At 42.1% G+C, this 12,058-nt stretch overlaps 1 protein-coding gene across 5 annotated transcripts in view; it reads right to left on the bottom strand.

The window, feature by feature from the left end:
- Positions 1 to 12,058, bottom strand: part of COL12A1 (collagen type XII alpha 1 chain) — a 137,970-nt gene that overhangs the window by 53,423 nt on the left and 72,489 nt on the right. For all 5 annotated transcript variants that reach the window (XM_060030344.1, XM_060030343.1, XM_060030342.1 and 2 more), the window contains 10 exons: positions 11,104 to 11,246; positions 10,662 to 10,791; positions 8,696 to 8,832; positions 7,473 to 7,602; positions 4,785 to 4,924; positions 4,401 to 4,533; positions 4,275 to 4,301; positions 3,437 to 3,579; positions 959 to 1,088; positions 198 to 337 (listed from right to left, as the gene is read on the bottom strand). In XM_060030344.1, the coding sequence (XP_059886327.1) occupies positions 198 to 337; positions 959 to 1,088; positions 3,437 to 3,579; positions 4,275 to 4,301; positions 4,401 to 4,533; positions 4,785 to 4,924; positions 7,473 to 7,602; positions 8,696 to 8,832; positions 10,662 to 10,791; positions 11,104 to 11,246 (1,253 nt within the window). The remainder of the gene's footprint in view (positions 1 to 197; positions 338 to 958; positions 1,089 to 3,436; positions 3,580 to 4,274; positions 4,302 to 4,400; positions 4,534 to 4,784; positions 4,925 to 7,472; positions 7,603 to 8,695; positions 8,833 to 10,661; positions 10,792 to 11,103; positions 11,247 to 12,058) is intronic.

Here is a 12,058-nt window from a genome sequence, read left to right as displayed (position 1 = left end):
TAGCCCCAACGCCCCGCAAAAACTCCCTGATCACCCAGGCACAAGACACCAACCTACCACCCTCTGTCAAGTCCTACCGAATGAATATGAACTTCTTCAGCACTAAGGTAAATTGGTTAACTCTTTAGCTCCACTTTGCAATCGTTCGGCTACAGCTAAAACAAACGTGCTTTTTTTTCCCTACAGGAAATAAGTACCAGTTCCTCCGGACCGCCTGCTGTGGGTGCGTAGAAGAGCTTGTACTGGCGAGGACTGCCCTCTGCGTGGTCCCAGCGAACGTTCAAAGTGCTGGTGGAAGGGTCGTACACTCTGAGGTTCCTCACGGTATTCAAAGGTTCTGAAATGCACGGAAAGCACATCACAGTGTGGTCCTAACAACCCAGCGCTCACAAAACACAGGTTCACTGATGTCTCCCCACCCCACAAATATTTGCTGCAGTCCTGAATAAGGGAAAGAATGTCTGTGATCATCTGACACATGTCTCATCTCTCCAGAGAGATTTTGGCCCCTGAGCGGTTTTTGTTTGTTTTATCCTAGAAAGTAATAAACGTCTTCCTTGAACAGAGACAGATGACTCCAAGTAAGGATATTAAAAATCAATTAAGATCATTATTAACATGCATTTTAAAAGATTAGCAAAAGGCTGTGTCACCCCAGGGTTTCCAGAGAAAGATGTGATTCCATCCCCGTGAACGTTATTTAAAAAGCCGTGGGAGGGCTTCCCTGGTGGCGCAGTGGTTGGGAGTCCGCCTGCCGATGCAGGGGACACGGGTTCGTGCCCCAGTCGGGGAGGATCCCACATGCCGCGGAGCGGCTGGTCCCGTGAGCCATGGCCGCTGGGCCTGCGTGTCCGGAGCCTGTGCTCCGCGATGGGAGGGGCCGCGACAGTGAGAGGCCCGCGTACAGCAAAAAAAAAAAAAAAAAAAAAAAAAGCCGTGGGAGACTGGGTTCACTTACTGGTCTTGCCCCTTCCTGTCATGCGACCGCCTTCACCATCTGGATACAGGGAGGACACAGTGATTGTGTAAGGAGTGTCGGGCTTCAGCTTCTGTAGGAGCACACTGTTTTGCCGTCCTCCTACCATGGTCTTGAGTAAAACAGGGATAAGTGTAAGCCTTGCTCTCTCCATCTTACTAATCTGTTAGAAAAAGCTCTTTCTACAGGGGAGCTGTTTGAGACCTTTGCCAAGATCTGGAAACAGGTCCCAGAGTGAAACCTGAAAATGTATCTTAGGGTATAATTTTAAATGTAAAATATGCACTTTCAATCATAAAAAGGATTTTAAGCCTTAAACTGGTGACCTTACAAAGATATTTCAACTTGCTAGCCGCCAGCACTGTGAAATTTCATCCAAAACACATTTCACAGATCTCCTCCCCAAAAAGGCATTTATCATTAAGTGAGCTGCAAAGGAACTTTAAGATAGCAAAGAATTGCACAATAGTAGAGGCTCTGCACCATTAAGTATTATTCTTACCTTTTTACAGATGTTTTTTATTTGCTTTAGAAACATATTTAAATGATTCAGCAAAAGATCTAAAGCTTTTGGTTTTCTCCCCCTCAAAAACTGCCCCTCTAACAGCATGAGCTGTGTAAACTACGTGACAGGACACTCTGCCAGGCCACACTCAGGATTCCAGCCTTGTGGTATGAAGCTTTTTCAATATCCTCTGATTACAGAGTTTGAAGGGTTTTATTCATTGCTTAAGGCCATCTAGTTATCTTGCTGAAAGGAAATTTGTATGATTTGTTAACGGTCTACCAAATTCAGATGTTTATGCCACACTAATTAAAAGCGCATGAAAATGGCATGCTGCCCACGAGTCCACATGTGGATGGTGGGTCCAGATGTTTCCCACTTAGCACGCATCCACTCAAGCAGTCTGCGTTTCAGAGAAAACCTCAGTGAAGCCCCCTCAATAGGGGCAAATTGAACCACAGTGGCTAATTCAAACAAATTTAGTATTTGAGGTTATGAGAACAAAGTATCAATGTATTTGATACTTAACAAATCTGAAAGCATCCACTTAGTAGAACTAGCCTCAGGAGGAAGCAGAATGGTGTGTGCCTGCTTCTCCCAGCCAGCTCTCCAAAATATGCCAGCATCAGTGATTCATTGCTTTGACTATTTCGTAGACCAGCATTAAAATGCAAATATCCTTAAGAATAACAGACCTTAAGGGCTTATCAGCTAATACTGGACAGAGGATAAGTTTATGAGACGCCTTCTAATTACAACAAACAGCTGAGAGACAGGAAAGAGAGACCCAGGGCAGCAGCTGGGTGGTCAGTGTCACCAAGAACAGAAATGCTAAGGACAAGCTTTGCCTAAATCTGGCCTGGCACAGACGAAAGTTCTGTTTCTGCCATTAAATTATCGGTCCATCCAATGTGTCTTATTTTATATAAAAGCCAGTTGATGACACTTGGTATTTAGTTCACTATTGATAAACTATATGAAATTCTTAATCCAAATGTATCACACTACCTAAGTCTAGATCTATGGAAACCTCAACACAGCAGCTCACGAGAGCATTAGTTCAGCTAAACCCACTTCCCGCGCAGGTTCAGAGACCTTTAACCACTGCCAGCATCTACCTCTGCTAACACCTCTAAACTGGGAAGAGGTATGACCCATTTGCTGGAGCTCAGAGAGTCAGACAATTAAAAGTTAATAACTCACTCTCTCTAAGGCAACATGAGGAAAAATCACAGCCCCCAACAGTCAACAGAATGCTAGACCTCACCAAAAGAGGTATTTGAAATAAATCAGAAAGCATCGCCCTATCTGTGTAAAAATCATGCTGCTTCCTGACTCAGGGTAATGTGTGCAGCTCTGATCACACATCTCATACAACAAAGCTGAAGAAGGTTCAAAGACAGACAACTAAAGTAAGCAAGGTAAATGGACAAGGGTTCTTGTTAAATAGGGGAAGGCTGGGAAGAAAAAGAAGATGAAAGCCGAGTTTACAGTAGTCCTACAGTCCTTCTCAGGAACCTCCATTTGGATAAATGTAAAAGTGATAAATAGTATAGGTTAGGTTGAACAGATACCCAGATGTAGAAACATCAGATCTAGAAGATACCTTATGACATGCAAAAAACAGAAAAATTAGAATAATGGAAGTTTAGCGAACTCTCAACACTTGATCAAGTTAGAGATGTAAGAAATGAAAATACAAATAGAGTCAGAAATCTAGCTATTTTCATGGATGACCCGTGCCTAATAGTTTTTAAGGAAAACATGAATGCATGGAAGCACATGCCTGATGCTGTGAGGCTCCATCAGGGATGAAGCCAAAAAATTCCATGCAATACAGTAAATCTTGCAACTCTCAAAACAGTAAGTGTGACTAACTAAACACTGGGAGTGAGAGGGCTTTGAGACGGAGAGGGTAGAACTTATCCAAGTCACGTTTTTTCAAAATGAATTACCGTTTGTTCATTGCCTTCCCCTGCGGAAGGCTGATAGGTGATTCTGTATTTCTGCACACGACCGCTAGCAGGATCCCACTTAACAGTCAAGCTGTTAGAAGTTGCATTGTACACCTGAAGGTTCCGTGGGCCACTTTTTGGAGCTGAAAAAGGATTGTTGAGAAACAGAGTAAACACACTGGAGAATGCCCCTCCCACAAATATGCACTGTTCCCCAGGAAATCAAGAGAGCTGTATACTTCTAGGCTTAGAACTAAAATTTTTTTTAACATCTCTATTGGAGTATAATTGCTTTACAGTGGTGTGTTAGTTTCTGCTTTATAACAAAGTGAATCAGCTATACTATACATATATCCCCATGTCTCCTCCCTCTTGCATCTCCCTCCCTCCCACCTTCCCTACCCCACCCCTCTAGGTGGTCACAAAGCACCGAGCTGATCTCCCTGTGCTGTGTGGCTGCTTCCCACTAGCTATCTGTTTTATGTTTGGTAGTGTATATATGTCCATGCCACTCTCTCACTTCATCCCAGCTTACCCTTCCCCCTCCCCATATCCTCAAGTCCATTCTCTAGTAGGTCTGTGTCTTTATTCCCGTCTTGCCCCTAGGTTTAGAACTAAATTTGACCTGACGGTAAATGATGGTCATTGACTCTCAAATGACTCCTCAACAAATAGTAGCAAAGAGCAAAGATTTTTGAGAAAGACCTGTTTAAAAGAAGCCCCAATCAACACCTTACGATTTAAAAGCAGAAGGCCTGTTTGCAATGGATTTTGTGTTATTTTTCATTCATTCATTCATTATTTGGTCATCCGTACAATCAGCAAATTAAATTCTTACCTTGTGTTGTTAAGGGTATCAAACGCACTACAAAAAACAGAATATGGGGAAATATTACGAATATAGGCATAGCTCTATTCTGTTCATTTTAAGATAACAATGTCCTACTGAAGGCTGAACACCTACTTGTGCGCTCGCTGCCAGTCAGGTCATCGCTTTCTGACTCATCGGGATAAATGGCAGTAATAGAAACTTCATAGAGAGTGTTCGGGTTCAGGTTTTCAAACACCAAAGTATTCTCATCTCCATTTAGGATGGTCTTAGGGAAAGAGGAAGAAACAACAAACCCACACAAGGTTAAGTCACCGGCTACATCATGCACTCCATGGCAGTTGGTTGACATCATTTAGCCAGATATTCCTCCTGCTTTGAGGCACGCCATGAGCTCAAAAGCCACTAGTAGGGAAGGATGCTTTTCAGTCAACAGAGGTAATACACATTTCAAACAAGAGTCCCTATAATGAAATGTGATCTCAAAAAAGAGAGAGAGCAAAAAAGAGTTAACACTACCTCCATCTTATCTGTGCTTCCGGAAGGTGCCCAGGTGATTCTGTAGAGAGACACATCCGAAGCTCCGTGATCCCAAGTCCCTCTGAAGCTCTCTGGTGTTACTTCAGTAATCTGTAGGTTTGCTGGGGCTGGCACAGTGCCTGTCACGAGAAAAGGCAGGACTGTTTTTCGATGTGATTCCCAAACTTAATATAATAAAACTGCCTTGTTCTGTTTTTAACGGACATGGGAAAACTGGCTGACAACCTTGCTTAGAACCAAGTATCTAACCAATTCAGTCCATTTGAAAGTAAATATGAGAGAGAGCCCTGAAAACTGCAAGCATTTTATGGCTGTAACAGACTACTTCCCGTCTATTAAAATGGTGATTTTTTTTTAAAGGTACCGTTTAGTCATACTGTTCTAACACGGTGGTTCTTCATCGTTTTGTCCCTCCCACTTTTTGAGAATCTAAGGAAAACCCTGGACTCTTTTGCACAGCAGTACAGAAGCACAAACTTTAGCCCATAATATCAGAGACTTCATGGACCTTCATGGCCCATGAAATCTTATGATCTAAGTAATCCACGCATAAGCTTTTCCTGCAGATCACTAACCTTACACACAATGTGAAGCTGACTGTATCAACTCTATTCAGAGACAGGACCAGCCCTGCAGTGCTGATGATGGCTGAAATCCCAACTAAGAGCCCTTCTGTTGACCAGGCACTGCAGCTGGTTTGCAGCACAAGCAATTTGGAACGTCTGACACCACTTCTGAGCTTTCATTGTCAATTATTTCTCTATCTCCTGGTAACCAAAGCCAACTACACAAAAGCCAGAGCCACCAAAAATTTGTTTCTAATAGTTACAATGAAAAGGCCCATTGAGATAATACCACTTTCACAAGCACAACTGCAAAACAAACCGACCATTAAGGGTGCACTTTGGATGTATCTAAAAGTTCTTAGGAAATCCTAAGGATTAAAAACAAGTATTAATTTAGTATATATTAAATGACAGGCTTTGACTAGGCTTTCTTCCTGACTTTTTCTGCCCTTTATTGTTCCTTTACTTCCCTTTAAATTCCTGCTGTATTTATGAACATCTGTCAGCCTGCTCATACGGACAAATTTTCATCTCTAGCCACTACCCTTCCAGGAAAGAACTGATGCCAAGAAGGTTATTAAAGTTGCTAAGAGATTTCACATGGTAAGAAAAGAGCAGAAGTGGATACTGTCTGAAGTTAAGGAGGAGGCTGTGAAATTTGACAAGATGCCTTGATCATGTATAGACCAGCTGGGCACTGAAGGAGAAGCTCCTGAGCCTCTGGTGAGGGAGTTGCTGGATAGGAAGTAAAGTTCTGGACTATAGCACTGATCCCTCACCACTAGCTTCCTGGGTGAGGCTGGGCAAGTCATTTAAATTCTCTAGACTCCCTGTGCTGTCCACCATGGGAGCCACCAGCCACATGTAGCTATTGAGCATTTGAAATGTGGCATCTGAATTGAGATGTGCGAAAAGTGTAAATTAAGACACACCGGATTGCAAAAAAATTACTACCAAAACAAATGTGAAATATAAATAATTAGTATACTGAAAAATGTTGAAATGCTAACATTTTAGATACACTGGGCTGAATAAAACACATTATTAAAATTCATTTTTCTCCTTACCTTTTCTATTTTCTAGAAAAGTTTGAGTTACCTCTGTGGCTCCCATTATATTTCTTGGGAACCCTGCTGGCTCTAGACCTCAATTTCTTAACCACCATTTAATTAGGAAATGATGTGCTGAGCACTGAGTGAGAAACTAGAGACTCAAAATTGAGCAAAATAAATATGTTTCTGCCTTCATGAGGAAGGGGCCAGGGGGAAGTAGAATAAATAGGAAAAGACCAACAGGCAATAAGAATTGGGTTAAATGCTATGGAAGCAGCATGAGAAGGAGAGAAAGCGACATCCCTTGAGGTGGCCCAGAATGGAGCAGGGAAGATGGGGCCCCTGCAGGTGCCCTGTATTCTTCCACCTTCCCACTGTGGAATCTCCCCTTCCTCTGAGTGCCATGTAACTCACCTTCCTTACATGATCCCATGTATTGTCACTTTTTATCTTCACAATGGAATACTACTGAGAGCAAAGATGCTTATATTTTGTTAGCCCTGATAGCACTTTACATATAGTAAGATCTCAAAAAAAATTGATAACTAACGCATGCTTTCCAGAGAAAACGTCCAATATGCTTTCTCCCCACCCCCTTACACACACACACACACACACACACACACACACACACACACCCTGGTTAAGTATCTGGAAGATGAATTAGTGACAGTGGCTGGTAGAATAATAGGAAAGAAATTATCATAAAAGGAATGGACATAGAGATAGAAGATGGGAAGAAATCTATGAACCCAAACATTATTAAATTCTGGCAAAAATAACATTAAGAAATGCACAGAGAACTATACTCAGTATTTTGTAATAACCTATAAGGGAAAAGAATCTGAAAAGCAATACGTACATACATGTGCGTGTGTGTGTATAACTGAATCACTTTACTGTACACCTGAAACTAACACAACATTGCCAATCAACTATACACCAATGAAAAAAAATTTTTTTTAAAGAAATGAAATAATCCAGATAGTTCGGCGACACGTGCATGCAGTGTTGTCTTCCAATTATCCATAAAGCGTAAACCAACTCACGGGTGGTTTCCTGAGCAGTCGCTGGGGGAGACTCCCCTTCATCATACACCGCAGACACGCTGACTGTGTACCGGGTTTGTGAGAAGAGGTCTTTAAGAGGTGTGCTGGCCCATGACCTGTCCACCTCTACCTACAATAGAGCAGTGGAACTATTTTTACAGAGTTTAATTTTGACATCCCTCTGTTGTTGGCTATCTCTCTCAGCACAAGAGCATAAGAATTGTGGTACAAAAAACAGCAGTGTTTTCCAATTTGCATAAGAGTCCAGGAATTGGAGATCATTTAAAATGTTTCCAAAGTGGAAAAAATGTATGTACTGAGCTGTATCTGGCACTAGGGTCTGGTAAATGATGACTGCCTAGGAATTCAAACAACCTAATCGTTTCCCCCACTTCCCCGTCTCCCTTTGTATCACTGCGCGATTCATTTCGGAAAAATTCTCCTGTGCATTAGCTGATTAGACCCACTGGTCATTGCACTGCTTTTGACGTTGAAACCCAGAATGAAATGAGTGTGTGCACAGGTATAAATTAGCTTGTGTACAATCCAAATGACCTGCACAGTCTGTAACTGGGTGCTTAGAGAAACCACTTCTAGCTTCCAAAAACGCCTCTGAGATTCTCACATTAATGCCCCTTCAGGCAAACATACGTTCTAAACCCATTCGCTGGTGAAGCTCCTCAGTTTGCTTCCACTTTGAAGCAGGTTGTCCTGGAAATAGCTCTCCATCTCAGCATCATCTCAAACATGCTCGAAGCCAGAGGGACAATCCTCTGACATCATATTCCTACTTTCTCTCTGTCCTGCTCAAGTGTCCTATCTTCCCATTCCCTGACAAACTTCCCCTCTTCTTTCCTGCATCCCCTTGCTAGCTTTCATTTTTAGAAACATTATTATGACATGTTTTAGTAATTCGTAGAATGCAGAGCACCATATGAAGCATCTGCAGGAGAGCGAAATGCCATCTAGACTCTATAACTCTTTATCTACAAAGGGATGATGTTTTTAGGATTAATATCACACAGCAAAACATTTCCAAACTAAATGCAAGACAGTCCAATATATTACCAATATTCAAATAGTGCTCTATAAATATATAACGTTTCCAACACTATGTTCATAAAGTGACAAGTATTCAAAACGCATAATACTTGTTTAGATGCTTCTGTTAAACCTACTAGGACTAAACAAATATTTCTAAACCCCTTCTAATCTCAACCTACCTCTTTGGCATCCTCTTCCGGTGTTTTGTAGCGAACAATGTATTTACGCACTTTTCCAGGTGCAGGTTCCCATAAGACGTTCATGGTGCTGTGAGTCACATCTCTGAGTTTCAGATCTCGAGGACTGGGCAAAGGCACTGCAAATGCATGAGAAATTGGGGCCAGATGTGGTTCTCAGCCAAAAAGCTCTAAAGCATCCACACAAGCTTTCAAGAAGTTGTTTGGAGAAAACTTAAAGGTGTGCAGCAAAGTAACTAAACAAATTGGCTATGATGATAAAAGCACTTTGATTCTACCAGGTACAGCTGGATTCCTCTTAAGGAGGCTTTTTAAAAACAGGATAAATTTAAATTTTTATCACAACTCTAACTTCTCATTTATATGTTAACTTTCTCCCGCTCTATTTAAATAAGCTCTTACTTGCTGCTCAGCTATAATAAATCATAATTCACCATATATGTACAGCTCATGTGTCTTTATCAGATATTTAAGTTGGTTAAGATAGAAATCAAAATGAGTCACGCTTCCTGAAGAACGTGATAGAAAAACAAATGGTTACAAGAGTGAAGCATGAAGATGAGACGAAATTAAGCAACCAATAAGCTTACAAGAAAACCCACAGGAGCCCAAACGGTGAGAAGAAAATCCAAATCATAAATTTTCACCAAGTCAAACAAAGCTTTACCTTACAAAGGACCAGGAGGATAACTAATGGAGAGATTTTCTCTTGTTCTATGAGACACATCTCACTCTCTCGAGCTGCCTCTTTAACCCACTTCCTTTGTCTCTCCTTTCAAGTCTGTAAACCTCTCTTCCTGAATCTCTGTCTCCACTTCCATGTTTCTGCACCTCCATCCCTTCAACGTTTTCATCTCTCAGCCCCTCTCTGTACCCTCTCCTCCCCTACTGCAGCAGTCTAGCCCCACATCTAAATCCATGGCCGCATTCGTCTTTCAGCCGCTCCCTGCTCTCTCCACCTGCCGTCGACCCACTGCCGCAAACCACCAGCTCCAGACAGGATCCGACATATGAAAGATGATTATTTGTTGTCAGTGACTGTATCCCGCTCCACCTTGCGGGGTTTCTCTTTTCTGCCTCATCATGCTTCTGTCTCAACACCGTTCCCCCTTGAACGTTTCTTCCAACTTCTTAATTTCCTTCGAAATGTGTTCTGAGACTCACCAAATTTAAGCCAAGACATACTTAGAATCCCAGCACGCCCACCTCGAGAAGCACGAAACAAAACTACTGGCTGGGTAAGGCCAGGATCCTAAGAGCAATCACTGTCACTTTTCAAGAAAAAGCACCTAGTGCTAGTGAGGCAAACCAGAAACACAAAAGGGGCTGAACAATACACACAAGAGAAGTGCAAACCACGAAAGGGTCCGGGTCCTCCACGCTGCCCTACATTTTTATCAGTACATTCCCAACACCTAAGCACAGGACTGGAGTGTCGTAGATGATCAGTATGTTTGGGGATTGAGTTCATTTACTTAACAGAAACAGACATTCATGTGTGCCATAGTTTCTACTTCAACAAGAACTTAGAACATCTTGATCTTAAACCTAGTATCTTCCTGCAAAACTACACTCACCCGACATTCCCTTCTCACCAATGCCATATACAATATTTCATGGATCTGTAACAATATGGATTGTAAGATGCATCGTTATTTCATGTTCTATTCCCTGATTGACACCTCACCAAGCGCAATTGTAAGACACCATTGACTGTAAGATACATCTCAAAATATGGGAAAATAAATGTGAATCTTACAATCAATTTAAGATGCTGCCGTAAGTCCAGAAATAACCTTAATTCTCAAATTAGATTGCCATAAGTAATAACCCTACAACTGACACACAAATTATCAAAATTATCGTTAGCACGAGCGGGTGAAAGAAGAAGCCTAAAGAGCGTGTTGTATTCACAGCAATAAGGGAAGAAGAACTGGCGACGTCTTACAGGTGACCTCCCTCGCAGTGAAGGGGTCGCTGGTGAGGTCGTGAAGGGCGGCCTGGACCGTGACCGCGTACTCAGTATTGGGGAAGAGGTCACTCAGCTGCACATCGGTCACTGTCGGTTCCATGCGCATCTGCCGATCGACATGCCGAGGGGAGACAACACATTCCAATTAAACGTTTCCACTAACAGCGGATGGACAATTACACCAATCTGTGACTGCTAGATTTTCACACAACTTTGATTTTTCATTTCTCTGCCCTGCATTTCCTTTCTCATGCTGATGTTTTTTTAAGATTCGTCACAGGTCACAAATCTAATCTTGTGTTTTTCTGTTTGGGGTGTAAAGTTATAAATGAGTTCGTGAGTAACTGCCCCTTAATGGGGACTCTGCAACCGTGAAGTCCCAGGAAGACCCAACAATAAAGAAACAAACGCCTCCCACCTCTTTGGGTTTGGTCGGCTCTGTGGCGTTGATGGGTTCGTAGGACAAGGCGTAGCCAGTGGCGCCCTCCACTGGCTGCCACTTCACGTGCATGGTGGTCGAGCCAATGTCGTAAATGGTCAGGCTGACCACGGGCACCGGCACTGTTGGAATGTAAAAGAAGACACCAGTCTAGCTCTTGTCAGTCTGCTCATTTTTCAGTCGTTTCCTACTTATTGATATTTGTATATGCTAAATAGAAAATAGGTTGCTGTGAGAAATCAATGAGAGTTAATATGACCCTTTCCTCTCCCCGCAAAAACCCGATCTCATTGTTTATCGCCACCTCATACTAGGACTGCATGTGATAACTATTTCATAGAGCAAAGAAGTTTAAGTGTAAAATGGCATTCTAGTGAGTTCATGTGGAAGCCAAAACAGAAACCAACTTCCTGAGATTTCAATCTCTTTTTCCAGAACATCTGTAAGTTGACCATTTTCATTCTTCAACCATAAAATTTCATACATAAAAAGCCAACATAATATTTCATTTCATTTTTCTTTTTAAAACATTTTAAATGAGGGTGTCATCTGTTAATAAGTGGAACTTAGGGGATTCTTCAGAAAGAAGATTAGCCCATGAGGCAGAGTAAAAGGCTTACTGCCTTCTCTCCACTTAACACCTACACAGCTTTCTATTTTTTGTCCTAAGATTGAGTTTAAAGTTTTAAGGAATTAGCAGATTAATCCTGTCCATTATGAAATACATTATTTCCCATCTCTGATGGTCTAAAATAAAGGGAAATAAGAGAAGAGATAAAGACCTAAGGGACTGAGCAGTGAGTAGAGGCGATTCAGTGACGCTCACTCCTGCCTCTTGTAAGAGGCCTCCCCTCTTCCTGGAGCCCAACCATGAAGGAAAGAGTATTTTCATATGGCTTCAGAAACCCTACCAGGAATAGGAGTGAGGAACATC

This window comes from Delphinus delphis, chromosome 14, assembly GCF_949987515.2.
Source record: "Delphinus delphis chromosome 14, mDelDel1.2, whole genome shotgun sequence".
NCBI lineage: Eukaryota > Metazoa > Chordata > Mammalia > Artiodactyla > Delphinidae > Delphinus > Delphinus delphis.
The sequence above is the reverse complement of the archived record's forward strand: the minus strand, read 5'-3'. Positions and strand labels throughout refer to the sequence as shown.